Source organism: Meleagris gallopavo, chromosome 5 (genome assembly GCF_000146605.3).
Source record: "Meleagris gallopavo isolate NT-WF06-2002-E0010 breed Aviagen turkey brand Nicholas breeding stock chromosome 5, Turkey_5.1, whole genome shotgun sequence".
NCBI classification, from domain to species: Eukaryota; Metazoa; Chordata; class Aves; order Galliformes; family Phasianidae; genus Meleagris; species Meleagris gallopavo.
The window spans coordinates 10,873,452-10,887,679 of NC_015015.2; the positions used below are offsets into that span (position 1 = coordinate 10,873,452).

The 14,228-nt window shown below is 47.4% G+C and overlaps 1 protein-coding gene across 1 annotated transcript; it reads right to left on the minus strand.

The window, feature by feature from the left end:
• Positions 1-4,506: 4,506 nt before the first annotated feature.
• CD81 (CD81 molecule) lies at positions 4,507-13,434 on the minus strand. Its single transcript, XM_010711036.3, has 6 exons — positions 13,316-13,434; positions 11,449-11,523; positions 9,985-10,092; positions 9,051-9,146; positions 8,660-8,752; positions 4,507-8,149 (listed from the first exon to the last, which is right to left on the minus strand). Exons 1-6 carry the CDS (start codon positions 13,379-13,381, stop codon positions 8,087-8,089), a joined length of 501 nt encoding a protein of 166 aa, XP_010709338.1. The 5' UTR covers positions 13,382-13,434; the 3' UTR covers positions 4,507-8,086.
• Between the last annotated feature and the right edge of the window lie 794 nt (positions 13,435-14,228).

Consider the following 14,228-nt stretch of genomic DNA (forward strand, 5'->3'; position numbering starts at 1 on the left):
TTTTTGTGAGGGAAGGAATTCAGTGACACATCTTTGCTTCATCTGCACTTCCGTGTCAGACGTCATTTTGTCAGACTGCCCCTCTGCCATCTGTCACATGGCAACAACATGTAATGAAATACGAATGGGAAGATTCAACCTCTGCTGCTGTACCACCCTTGACATCATGGGCCAACATAAATAAAACAGGAGGCATTACTTTCAGAGCAGCCCTTGTTAAAAAATATATATATATCATAAATGTATATAAGTAACAAAACTTATTATTAAAACATCAAAGAGAGCAACAAAACAGGAAACTAATGGGATGCTTGACCTTGCTTTTATGAAACTGACGTATCAGTGTAGTTCAGTGGAAGCAGTTCCAATTCTTAGCGGGTTCTCAAGGTGTTTGTCAGAGATCTTTTATGAACATTTACTGCACATCATCCTTGAAAACAGTTGTTCACAAATGTATGTGCTGACAAAAAACAATGACATCAGTTAAGGCGTGATTGTGAAGCATGGGATATTTTTCTAATAATGCAGCCCCATCTCATCTGGTGTTGATGGCACTTTCACACACGCACAGCCATGCCATCCACACCCTGTTGCACCCTAGGGTCCATTTGCAGATGCATGTGCTGCAGGCGAGAGAGAAGGTCACTGCTCCTGAGAAGGTCACAGTGAGTCCCTTCAAGAATGGCCTCACCACAAGACATCCCTCACATAAGCTATTTCATTTGCACTGTCAGTTTTTTAAATATCTCCTTCTGTCTTCTGGAGCGTTGCTAACTGCAGTAATTTATGAGACGAGAGCTGCCTCTTGGAACACGTTTGGCAACAGCACCAAAGTTAGCACAAAATGTCTTTCGTCTGGCTGGAGCCATGCTGGAGTCCTAAAACAGCGGCTCTAGAGATGTTTCCCCATTTGGTGATCCTTTCCTTAAACGTGAACCCATATATAGTGCAGGCACAGTCAGATGGGTTCCTGGCTGGAGGGAAGAGAGAAGAAAGCAAAGCCTTCTGGCATGTGAGCAGGAACAAGAGTGAGGAGGGCAGTCACAGGTAAAGGCAGGCGTTGTATGGGAGACACAGACTGGCTGAGGGCTGGGCCTGCTGCGTAACCCTGTCTGGGCATACCAGCAGTAGGTAGGGAAAGAATGTGCAGTAAGCACTGTCATGCCCTATTTTTGTAAGGGTGGAGACAAGCAGCATAAGCCATGGATGTGTTGTTTTTTTTTTGTTTTTTTTTGCCAGGATGCAGTTGATGGCCAAGGTTACTACAGCAGCTGTCTGTACCCTTTTTCTCCTTTCCTGTCGTTGTGCAGAAGATGAGTCTCACACACTGCAAAGAACTGGGAATGAGCTGTTCTTTTCTCTGCTGACTGAAGACAAGACAGTTCACGATGGTGAATGTGCTGTTGTGTTGGGATTTTTGCTATTGCTTGGTGACAGCTCAAATAAAAATAATGAGTCAGATCTTAAAGACGAACAGATGGTAAAGCGTTCCCTAGCCAGCGTGAACTAAGATGGCTTGAAGAGGGGTGGGAGGGCTGGAGATGGCTCTGTGTGCCATCTTCCAAGCAAGTACACTGTGCCTGGAGCAGGCTCAGCTCTTCCACAGGCCCTGTGCCTCTGCGGGAAGCAGTGCGTTTCCACTCAGTCCTGCTGTTGGGAGCCTGTGTTCCTTTCTTGCACATAAATCCACTGTTGGCCCCTATCCGGTGACTGTTTCCGCTGCTCAATTGGCAGACTTCAGCCTCAGCCCATGCTCTGAAGGCTTCTGCGCTCAGAGCCTGGGAGAGTCTGCCTGCGCTTCTCTTCATGGCCATAGGAAACTGGCAGGCAATTCCCCAGCAGCCACTGTGATACTGAAGACCAAGCAGAGCAATCCAGTGCATTTTCTCCATCTCATGCACCCAGAACAACTGTGGACATGAGTCTGGTATGGCCATGCTCAGCTTGATGCCAGAGTTCGTGAGGGGAAGTGGAGAAGGAAAGGAGCATTTTCCTGTAGGTAAAAATCACAAGCACAGCAATGCACAGCGTGTCCTCCTCTGCTGGAAGACTGCAGTTGCACCGAGCCAGAATGAGTAAAGGCTGGGGGAAATAATTACCTGACCTCTCCTATTTACAAGAAGGAAAGCCTATAAATATCCTTGAAACCCTGTGGGACGTTTCCAGGATTTGGTGCTTGACAGTGTCTTTCTCCTACATCAGTTTTTGCTTACCTGTTTTACTTTGTGCTTTCTTTTGGTCCTGGCTCACATGCAAGCAGATTTGATTTATTCCAGTGCTGTTTACTCACGTTGGAGTTTTTTCCCTGCTAAGTGATCTATGTAAAATTAACTCATGTGGAGGGAATATTCTTAACAAGGACAGGTATCAACCTGACTCTTCCCAATAACAAAGTTACTGCCAACCTGTAGGGAGAACCTGCAATTGTTTTCTGTTAGGGACATTTTGTGTGTAAGAGAGAATTTGCCTGGCCTTGCACCACCACATTTTTGGGTGTTCACCAAAGGTCTGTTTGAACATGAGGGGATTCCCTAGCAAAACAGGGCCAAGAAATACTTAGAAAGAAAGGGAAAAAAAAAAAAAGCAAAAACTGTAATAAGAAATGTTACTTGCAACCACCAGACAAGAGGGGTTCATAGAATCCCAGCAGAGAAATGCCAGGAAGTCCACCTTCCCATGCCTAGCTGCTGCAGTTATATACCCACTGTAATGTATCTGCATGTGGGAAGATGTGGGCTTTCCAGCATTTTGAGCAGCTGAGTGGTGTTTTCTTTCTTCTCCAGCTCCCTGGGCTCTGAAATGGAATCAGCAGGCTGCCTGCATCAGGCAAGCTGCTAGAGGTCAGCTGAAATGTTTACACCACTGGAGTGCATCTCTGTGTATCTACCTCCTGCTGAGCTCCTGCCCTGTGCAGGACAGCGTGATGATCCTCAGGCTGAAACTGAGGAATGGTCAGGCAGAAATCACAGAAATTAACACCGCACTCAACTTCTTTTTGGTGCATATGGGATTAGGGGATTCTAGCCTGTGTCTATCACTTAATCGAGCACTTGGCATGCAGTTAATTATGTTTGCCTTTCCCCTTCAGCACCCACTAATGCCCAGCAAAGGCCGCAGCGGCTCAGAACAGGAATTTGAGTGCAGCAACTGAGATATCCTTCATCTCTGAGCCAGGCAAGTGGAGCTGGCAGCTGGAGGAGAGGGAGGGAGGGTGCCTTCCCCTGCAGCAACCGCTGCTGTAAACAGCTCTGTATGAGAGAGCTGCCTGCTCCCAGCACCCCATGGGAGTACAGCACAACGTAGTTAGAGCTCAGACAACATCTAAACACAGAATGGACATCAGCAATTTATACCTTTGCTGCTGGACTCGGCCCTCTTAATAGGAAGCAATTAGACACATTGCTACTGGTAACACAAACAGCCCAGAATAGGCTTAGGAAATAGAGCTGCCCAAAGCAAAAAATACCTCCAAAACTTCTCATTAGAAATGCTCTGGAGAGTTCTTTTAAAAACAGTTGGTGGGGGCAGAGGATGAACGAAAAGGATTCTGCTGGGAAAAGCCTAAATTAGTATACAATTGTTTGACACCCCCCCCCCAAAAAAAACCAAAAAACCCAAACCAAACCAAAAAACCCAAAACAATATTTTCAAGTTAATATTCCTAAGAATCAGGAGTCCCCAGTAACATCTCCAGTGAGTTGGCCCTTCCTTTCTAAGTCCTTCAACCCTCTGGACAAGTAACTTTTTCTCAAAAAAAGGCCAAGCTGTAGCTGCTGGTGTAATCTGAGAAGGACAGGGCTGCAGACTTTCCACCCACCCTTCCCCGCACGGTGATTTATCTATGCTGCTCACATGCTCCTACGCAGCAGGACCGCTGTTCGAGAACAACCAGCTCCTTCCCTGAACAACACCTTAAAAGGGCCTGGTTTGCCCATTTCTCTCTCAGCATCTCAGCTCAAGCATCACATACAACTGATCTGCTTCAAGCACGTGTTAATGCTTAGACCTGAAGTGCCAACAGGGCACAGCATTCAGCTGGGAAAGCTTTAGGATCCCAGCCATGTTTCCAGGCTTGAGTCCCAAGGCATACAGCCCAGATGCCAAATACGTGCTGTGCTTTGCCAGTTAGTTTCCACTATCGCGTCTCTCCTTGTTTAACACCAGCTCAAGTCTGACAGTAATTCACATCGGTGTAACTTTCCTCCAAAAAGGCAAGAATAATTTCATCCCCATGTGGAGCAGCACCACAATCCAAACGTTCTAAGGCACGAAGTGAACAGCATCACACTCACGGGAAACCACCTGGAAGGTCAGCTAAGGACTGCATTCCCTGCAGCCCAAGTCCTGCTTCAAAGCGAGAACAAGACAACCCTGTTTCCTTGGAAGATGTGGCAGAAATTGGTACGCGATGGAAAGAAACAAGATCTGACAACACATCATTAAAAATCCACTAATGAGGGAGTGGTTTGCTTTGTTTCTTTTTTAATTGTTTTTAAATATCACTTCTTTTTTTTCTTTCTTTCCAGAAGTCATTATGTCCGACTCCATTAACATTCAGGTAAACAAGTGAAAGAACAACAGATGGGCACAGTCTCATAGCACAGGCGCAGCCGCCGCAAGCAGGGAGCAGGGCTCTCCGTCCCTCTCTGCACCAGCACAGGCGATGGCCGCAGGACAGCCGTGCTTCAAATGCAGCAAGGAGTCCAAGCCAGGACAAGACAGAAAGGCGGTTGCTGGATCGCAGTGCTCAGCCTCCTCCCTCGCTGCTCCTCTGATGGCACAGAGCAGCAGGCGGTGGGAGCTGCAGGGACTCTACCAGACCATCCGTACAAACAGCCCCAAGATGGAAGGCAGCAGAGGGTTTTGGGGCATATTTCCCTATTTTGGGTCACTTTAGAAGCCCCTTAGGCATGCACACCATTGCCACCACAACCCCAACCCTGAATTTCAACAGTCACACATTCTGCAGTACACATTAGCTCCCCCAGAGCTGCATCCCATTTCACGCTTCAGTACCATTCCGGCCACATCCCCGGCCTGCCGCCCCCTCCCCAGGTTGCTAAAGCCCATGCTGCTGAAGCCTGGTTCACAGAGCATCCTAGTGTTAATGTTTTAACTGGTTGTAAAATTGCAGCGGTTCATCACACTATGCACACTATGAGAAATGTTTATTAAATTGATTTCTGTTTTGTTTCTTTAAAAAAAAAAAAGGCAAAAAGAAATTGTTAAACACACTGCTTTGTGGCATGCTCCACAGTATGAAAAAATCCCAAGCATTCAGTTGAGCTGTCAGCAGCTCTGTTTGACTTTTCCATGTGGTCTTTGAACTCAGACCTGGACAGTTCACTCACCTCCTCCCCACAGCCTCTCTCCTCCCCCTCACTCTGCTTGCAGCTTGCTGCCTCTTGCTTCAGAAAGATGCTTCTTTGGAGAGGGAGGGTTTGTATGCATCACCCACAATTTCATCTACAGCCCCTCTGGGTCAAACTGTACAATTGAACATGGGGACTCTCAGATGAACTCCAAAGAAAGTGCACCCCTCTCCCCACAGAACTCCTTCAGCCCCTCCCGTGACATCCCCATCGGCACCCACAGGGACAGGAGGCGGCACATGGTCTGAGCAGACATCCTGCTGCTCTCCCTGCTCCCACAGCCCCAACTCCCTCAGCGAGCACCGCTTTTCTCCCAGTTGCTCCTGCACGGGACAGCCCAGATCCCTGAAGCTATACCATCCAAGGACGTGCCTGACCTGCATCGAGTTCTCTGCAGGGAGACCCAGTCCATCTTCAAACAGAGCTGCAGCTACTTACACAGCGTCAACTGAATACTGAACAATATCAAAAACACGGTACAAGGAAAGAAAACAGAATTGAAGTGCTTAATGGCATATTTATACACATTTATCAACAGTCAATGAAAAAGGCGGCGAGTTACACATCCATTCTGTATGCTGACAATCCTGATGCACATATATGTAAACACACATGCTTGGCCGATGCATACATCTATAGCCACAGAGTAGATGACCTGAAGGAGCTATGCTGGGGAGCCTGGAAGGGGTTACCTACTGCAAACTCGAGCCTCATTCTCCACGTGCACAAAGTGAACATTCAGGGCAGTGTTGCTTTAAGGCTGTTTCTAAGGCTGAATCTTTTCTCCTCCAAATCCCCTCAAAACAAAGGTCTGTTGAAGCACGTCCTCCTCTTACCTAGCGCAATTTTATATATTTTTCTCCCTCTATATAATTCTTAAAGGCCCTATATACTAAAAGGCAGGAATGGGAAGGGGGTGAGCGGAAGGGGAGAAAAGCCACTGCAGGGATCAGCTTGCCCCACCGCAGGAATTTCCTGTTCCATTTTGGCACCCACGTGCCACAGACAAGGTGCTCATACTGATCACAACTCTCTCTCCTCATCTGATTTGGAGCTCCTCCCCGCTACGTGAAGGTAAGGGGAGAGTGAAATCCTCAAAGAAACAGAAATATTCCTGAAGTGAGGAAGGCGACTGCAAGTTTTTCATCTTCCCCTTTCCTGCTTCGATGTGGCAAAGAGCTGAGAGATGCTAAGATTTCCAGCTCAGGTGCCCATTTGGACTAAGGAAAAGGCTTTGCTTAAAAATATATATCTATAGAACTATACACATAGATCATCTTTTTAGAGACACTTTGATTTTATTACATAGATCCTGGGTCACTCTTCCCCTCTATGTACACGGTAAGAGTGGCACACAACAGAAGCCACATACATCTAATTGGCAACCAGCGCTTATCAGAGCACAGGAAAGTGTTTGACTGGTGCAATAATCCTGAATTCCCTTGTTCTGGTAAGCTGATCTCTAGGTACTGTATAACTGAAAATTAAAGGTCTTAAGAGAGAAGCAATTTTTAAAATTCTTTTGCAAAAATCAGGCTATGAAATTTTCCCAACAATGCTACAGAGTGCAACAACATACTTTAAGCAGGGAAAATTTCACTGAGCAAAAGAGTGATGCAAAGATGAAATTTTAAAGCGTATATGTATACAGCTGGGAACCCCTGTAAGTCATCCTGCAGTGTGTAAATGTAGAATTTTTAAGGTGAAGGACTTTTTTTTTCTTTTTTAAAAAAGCTTGCTTTTTTTTTTCCCCCAATATCATTTGTATCTAAGCATCAGTTGGAAAGCTCTGTACAATGCTAGATTCGCTCCAGAAATTTATGTCTATAAACATTCAGTGAGGCTTAAAAAAAAATAATTAAAAAAAAATAGAACAACTTAGTTTTCAGGATGTTCTGTTAGAAGAACTGGGACCTAATTCATCCCCAGCCACTGACCCTTTAACGTGACAGATCGCTGGAAATGAGCCAATTTATAAAGTCAGAGCTCATAGAAAAACAAACCAAAAAAAAAAAAGAAAAAAAAAGCTATAAAGACCTTCTACTTTCAGAAAGTAAAAAATGTCAGCGTGACCTGTGGTAACAGATTACCTAGTGATGCAAACAGATCTGATAGGAGCATTTACCTCTATCTCGCCGGGACACATTGCACCCGGTCAACTGGGGCTACTCCCCTTCCTCTCTCCTTGGCTGCCCAGATAACAGTGTGGAAATGCTTGGAGTTAGGATGATGGTAGGAAAAGAAAACAAATGACCAAAAACAGCTAAATCCAGCTTCAGCATCAAACTATGCATATATAAAAATAATAATAATAATAAAAAAAAACAGTCTGTGTTGAAAGAGTAAAAAGCAAGGCAAAGATTTCTGATAACAGGCTGCAGCCTTTTCCTCTGTACATCCTCCACCACTGTTATTTCTGAATTTTGGGGCTGGGGAAGGGGGAGGAAGGAGTAGATCTGCTACAGCAGCTTTCCCTATCACACAAAACTGATGTGTAACTAACTGAGCCACAAGGATACGGGAAAGTTTTATTTATTAAAAAAAAAAGTACTTCAAAATAAAAATGATAAGTACTGTATGGTAATATTGGAAGTATTTATATACATTGTTTTCTTTGTCTTTTATTGAAATGTCTCTTGGTCACTTGGTGGCACTTGGGGTCCCCTCCAGCACCGCCTGCCCTGCTCCCCCCTTCCCCTCCCTGCTCTCACACCTCAGTAGACGGAGCTGTTCCTTATGCCGCAGCACAGCACCATGCTCAGGATCATTTCGAAGATCTGTCAGGAGACACAAAGCCACCGGTGAGGTGCTGATCCCCAAGACACGTGAGCTCCCCTCTCTTGAAGCTGGGGATTAAGACATTATCATGTTCCACACCCTCCAAGTAAACACACTCATGCCAGAGATAAGGGAGAGATGTCTCTGCTGCCATTTCTTCAAGGATCTGGCCAATTTGAGGTAAGATCCCCAGTGCCACTGAACACCAGGAAGAAGATTCCTTCCTGCTGCAGGACCCCAGAGGCCAGGCACCACAGCAGGAGGAAGGACCAGCATTGGAGGCAGTGAGGATGGATGACCTCCAGCCCCCTACCCTTCTAGAAGGGCCAGCGTGCAGTCCTGCTGCACCCCACTGGCTGGGCACCCACCCCAACAAGATACTAGGGGCATGAAGCCTGCAGTCCTGCTGTGTACCAGAGCGGCTATGGTGCAGAGTGCTTGTACTGCATTGGGTCTGCTGGGTAGAGGTCCAGCTTCCCACTTCCCATCCCCACTGTGGTGATGCTTACCATGATCACAGCAACCACGATGGCAGCAATACCGATCAGGTACAGCTTTCCAGAGAAGAGCTCATCAATCTTTTTGTGGCAGCTTGCGTCAGCCTGAAGCAGAGAACCAACACGGTCAGCACCTGCTGTCCTCCCACCTTCCCCAGGCATCCAAAAAAAGCACTCTGAGGTCCCCGCTTTCCCCTTGTCCCACTCATGTTTATGGGTCCTGGCTCTAGGACTCCCCACTGGATGCGAGCTCCTCAAGCAGGAGCAGCACCAGGAGTATCAACAGAAACCTGATGTCCCTCTACACAATCTCCAAATAAATAACAGCTCTACCCTGTATCCAGATCCCAAATAAAGCCTCAGCTTTCCGTGGCAGTGCTAAGGGCAGAGTAGCCAGTCCTACCTGCATCAAGCCTTTCAGGAAGTCCTTCGAGCACAGGTCATCTCTCCACAGAGGAGTGAGTGTTCCAATCATAGCATCAGGACCACAGCAGTCCAACTGCAAAGACAAGGAAAAAACAGGTTAGAAGACAGCAATCCCTCTCCTGCAATCCTTCTCCCTCACCACTAAACATCTTCAAAAGCCACCCAAGACTTTGGAGGCATCTTGGATGTGTGTGAGGGGTGGGGAGAGGAAAGGAAGGAAGGCAAGAGGAAGAAACAACTCTCCAAATTCAACTTTTTTCTTCATATGCAGGGCAGCTGCTTCCTACAGTGATCCCAGACATGTCTGGCCTCATATCCTGGAGGAGAATGAATACAGCTCTCTCCAGAGATTTGCTTCCTGCTGAGCAGAGGAAGTCTCGAATGTAGCCCCTCAGAGCAATGTTTGTCTTCCACTGATTTAGAGTGCTGAGGTAAATTAAAAGCAGTTTTGTTAAAGCTCAGGCCACACTTTCTTGCACAGTGTGAAGGAAAGAATATATAAGAAGGTGCAGCCCTGTTACTCGGCATTTAAGAAGAGGTAGCATTACAGGCTAGGGCCTGAATGAAGCGTCATCTGCTTTGGACACTACTTTTCCTATCTGTTTTCCTGACCACAGTTTCTCCTCCTTCCTCCCACATTCTCATTTCCTCTGGCTGCAAGGAAATTCCTACGCAGAGGAGTTGTTTTTTTTTTTCCATAAAGATTGGAAAGCAGGCAACAAAAGCCTAGCAAGAACAGACTTGCTTCACCTCAATCCTAAGCACTAATAATGCAGTGCTGTCCTCACTCCCTGCCCTGCAGGTGAATTTAATGTCTCTTTCTCCTCGGGGAGCAGTTAAGTACAGTGTGGCACGATAGACCCCATCCCCCAGCAGTTGCCTCGGCCAACTGTGTGCAGCTGGAGCCTCACCGTTTCATGGAAAGTCCTCACCACAGCCTTCCCGTTGCTCGAGTCTGAATCTGCCATGAGCGCCTGTTGGAACGCTTGGTCGTAGAACTGCTTCACATCTTTGGCTATCTAGGAAAGACCAGAAAAACTTCCTTTCAGCCTGAGGAGAATAAGGAAACCCATCCAGCAGGTTCCCCAGACAGCACTCACAGGCAGACATGCTGTTTTGTATTATGGAGAAAGCCTTGTCTATCACGGGGCAGAACGTCCCCATCCTGTAATGGCTGCTGGAGAATTAACAGCCATGCCCCAGCTCAGCCAGCTGGCCCGGTGGACTGCACACACCCACCAGCATCTGCTCTGCCAAGCAAGAAAAAAAGAAGACCAGGAAAAAAGCCCCATTCATTTTCAGGGAAGTTGACCTCATGGCTTATCCTCCAACACTTCCCAATAATTTGGGAGGGCGATGAAAGGAGGCAGGCAGAAGAAAAATATATGGGCAAGTATGGAAGGGAAAGCGCTTTCCAGAACACCTGTTTTTGCAGCATGTGCTGGATTAGAACACTATATAAAGGGACTGCAGCAAAAAAGGAATACCGTATCAATCACTTATCCCCCAGCATTTTTTCATAATTATTCGAAAAGTTGGGTTTGGAGGGCAATACTCCCTGATTATGGTACAGGGGTATGGAAAAAACAAAACAAACCAAATAATCGCTTCCTGATCCTGTAGCTAAAGCAGAACTGACATAGCAGGGCCAGGGTCAAACTGCCTGTCGTCCCATGGAACAAATCTTGTGCCTGTTGCACTTGGAGATGCTGTCCCCCGGGGTGCTGGCCCAGGCAGACTTTCTGCCTTGTCCACTTGAGTGTCCACTTGGTGCACTCATCTCTTCCTTCCCAACCCACGAGATGCAATCACACAATACTGGGGTACAGCCAACTCTCAGAGGCTTCCAAGCAGCTTGCTTATCCTGGCTGAAAAGGCCAACACACAGCTGCCCCACCCATTTCAAACAGTGAAATTCATTGTGAGCGGCTGCGGTCATTGCTTTCACGTGGGCAAATCCTAAGTTTCTCCCATATCCTGGAGCTTTCCACCTGCATGCAGAGCAGCAGTCACAGCCCTCCTCACCCCGCCTCCATCTTGCTCTGCTGCTTTACTCACACATCTTGGACTGCTCAGGATTCACAGACCAACATGTGCAAAGGTGAATTTGCTTGGGAACAGCACACTGTCTGCACAGCAGTACATTTAGCCAGGGAGTTTATTTTGGTGAAGTCATGCTCTCGGTGTAAAGGTGTTTCCAACCACAGCCCTGAGCTATGTAAGAACTGAGCAGGCCCAACCTTCTGCCGTGGCATGCATTACATGCAAACTCAAATTCACCCCCCACCACTGGGAGCCAGGAGCTGTTTCTAACCCGGCCTTTGTGCCTGCACAGCCTCCACATCCCACAGTCACAGGACGTGGAGCTGCTTTACCTGGTCTTTGTTGACAAATCCCCAGATTCCAGCTGCAACCTCACAGGCAAACAGGATCACCAGGCAGGTGAAGAACTGTGGAGACAAAGCAGGAGAGGGATGCTTAAGCACAGCTGTACAAGCTGAAGAAGCAGTAAGGTGGGAGGAGTGCACGACAGCACTTCTAATGGAGGAGATTCAAGCAAGGTCTGTCACACACTTATCCCAAACACATCATCCTACAAGCTATCAGATGCCACCCCATTCCCAAGCTCCCTACTGGCACGGCTGAGGAGATATAATCAGAGCCCCTCTCCCGCCCAGAGACAGCAGGCTCAAGGATGCCCCAGTATCACAAAACCAATTGCTGCAGAAACTCTCAGCCAGTCCTCCCACCCTACCCCAAGGTGGGAGTTGCCAGCGCTGGGTTAAAAGCACATTTTGGCTGCTGAGGAGCTGCAGGGCGTCAGGGGCTGATTAACGGCCAGCTCCCTCAGCATTCTCAGCTCTGCAAAGCTACTGCAGTTTTTTGAATAAATATAAAAAGTGATGTCTTCCCACAGCCTCGCCCTGTTGTTGCAGCTCCCACACTCCTCCCTGTCACTACACCAAGTCTTCCTCCTCCTCCTTGTATCTCAGGAACATCCTGTGGTGGTCAATCCATCAGACTGGAATTGGGGTGCTGCAGAGCTCACATAGAACTCAGTGGGAAGGCTCACTCTCATGGTGGTACCCTTTGAGGAGGGGTGCCTTGTTCAGCTCAGATCAGGGGATTGAGCATTCTGCAGGTACAGCTCTATACCATGGCACGTATGGAGGTGCTCCTGGATGGGTGACGGAAGTCTCTGTGTCATTTCTGCAGAGCACCCCAAGTATGCTGCCCTAAATGTCCTTGGAGCCCAGTGGGGGCTCTGGCCAGCAGGAAGGGCCATTAGAAAGCATCTCCAGCCTTTTTGTGGCAGGCCACAGTGTGAGCACTTGCAAGCAGCACCCAGCAGCTCAAGCTGCTAATTTCAGCCAAAGCAGACAGCTTCCCCATTGGGCTGCAGGTACATGGTACCATCTGCTCTCCTAATCCTCTTTCCAACTTCAAGAGGGTACGAGGGGTAAATCAGGTTCTGTAATCACTCACACTAACAAAAAAATCAACCCAAAGCTGTCAGACCTTGCTGCAACTATCGCTATCAGGTTTGCACAGGGGCTCCTCCTATTCCTGGTAGCACTGATAAAGCCTGCAGCAAAACCCTGCTCTCATCCACTAATGTACAAAAGTGCCTTATAAAAGCTGATGAGAACCCCTTCTTTAGAGCCAGTGTGGATACAGAAGCAACCTGGGGGTAAACGATCTTCAAAGTAAGGGGAAGAAAGCTCTTTTTCCTTCTGTCCTATCAGGGTCTTCAATCATGGGTTTTTCCACAGTTTTCCACACTGGTAGCATCTTGCAGCCAGAGTCTCCTTGAGGCTGGCAGCCACTGTCTGGCAATGTTACGAAGCTTGGTACCTGGTCTGAAGCTGAATTGCATGCGAGAACTTGCTGCAAGTATCTGCATGACCCTCTCCAGAGGTACAAGTTTTTGGTGTGGCTGCACTTTGTGCAAATGAGCTCACACTGTGCCAGGAATCCAAGCTGCTGCCTGACATCAAGGACACCTGTAGCTCTGCGGCACTGGGTTTCCCAGGATTTACCTTGACAATCTCACTAAGATACTGTGGGAAACCTTCGCTGTTTCCTAGTCCTAACAGGCAAAAACATCAAGATCTGGAATCTCCACAGCAGCCTCCAAACCAAGATTGAAATGAGAAACGGCAGGGGATGTAGGATAGGGAAGAAGTGGCACAGGGACCACTTGATGCCACATTTGGCATCAGCCAAAGCACCGAGCCTTACCGTCCCCAGAAGGCACTGCGACTCCTGGATTGCACCGTAGCATCCCAGGAAGCCCACGAACATCATGACAGCACCAACTGCAATCAGGATATAGATTCCTGCAAGGCAGAGCAAGAGGGAAGGGTGTTAACATAGGAGCATCTCACTGTGGTCAGGCATGCTGGCTGCCCATCGCTGCTCATTACAGGTGTGCATAATTAAGTCCTGGGAGACAGAGGAGCAGAGGCGGCGGTGGACGTGGCAGCAGCAAAGCTGCTGCATCTCACACTGTTTGCTGCTCCATCAACACTGACATCTTCAGGTTCAAACTTCCACCCTACTGTTCCTCCCATTAAAATAAAAGTTATCATTGTCAGCAAGCATCTTTGGGGTGTCTTTGCTCACAGAGATTCCCTCAGCCCGAGCCAACCTTCACTGTTCAGTGGGATGCTTGCACCCCGGCAAACCACACAGCATACATGAGAGTCAGACCTCAGAGTGCTCCAAGTAGGTAACACCGAACCTTTTAAAAGCAACCACCCTAAAATTGCTTGATCAATGTTAGGAAGAGGGCATAGCAGGGAAGACAAATGCACTACAGCATCCTGAAATCTGCAGTATAGGAATTCCCATGGCACCCTATTTTAAATACTTAAGCAGAGGAAATAAAAATGATGAGCTAGCGTATCTTTTTAAACAAGCAACAGGGCATATGGTTTGTTTATATTATGCATTACACAAATATTTATCCCACCACAAAACAAGGGAAAAGCACTGCTTAAGCCTCTCATTTAATACAATCTAGATTTTGTTTTTTAGAGGCTCTTCCACAGTGAAATTTTCTAAACTCTCACAGCAAACTTGCTTCTCAACTATTCCAATGTTGGGACACCAGACACAGGGTGCTGGGAAACCAAAGCTCCTTCACTCAGAA

Excerpts from the sequence above, each read along its gene's own strand:
- CD81 (XM_010711036.3), bottom strand. The coding sequence starts at position 13,381 with ATGATGTTCGTGGGCTTCCTGGGATGCTACGGTGCAATCCAGGAGTCG. Across the intron at positions 9,147-9,984 it reads TGAGGACTTTCCATGAAACG|TTGGACTGCTGTGGTCCTGA; the intron begins GTGAGGCTCCAG and ends TTGTCTTTGCAG. Across the intron at positions 8,150-8,659 it reads TCGTGGTTGCTGTGATCATG|ATCTTCGAAATGATCCTGAG; the intron begins GTAAGCATCACC and ends GTCTCCTGACAG.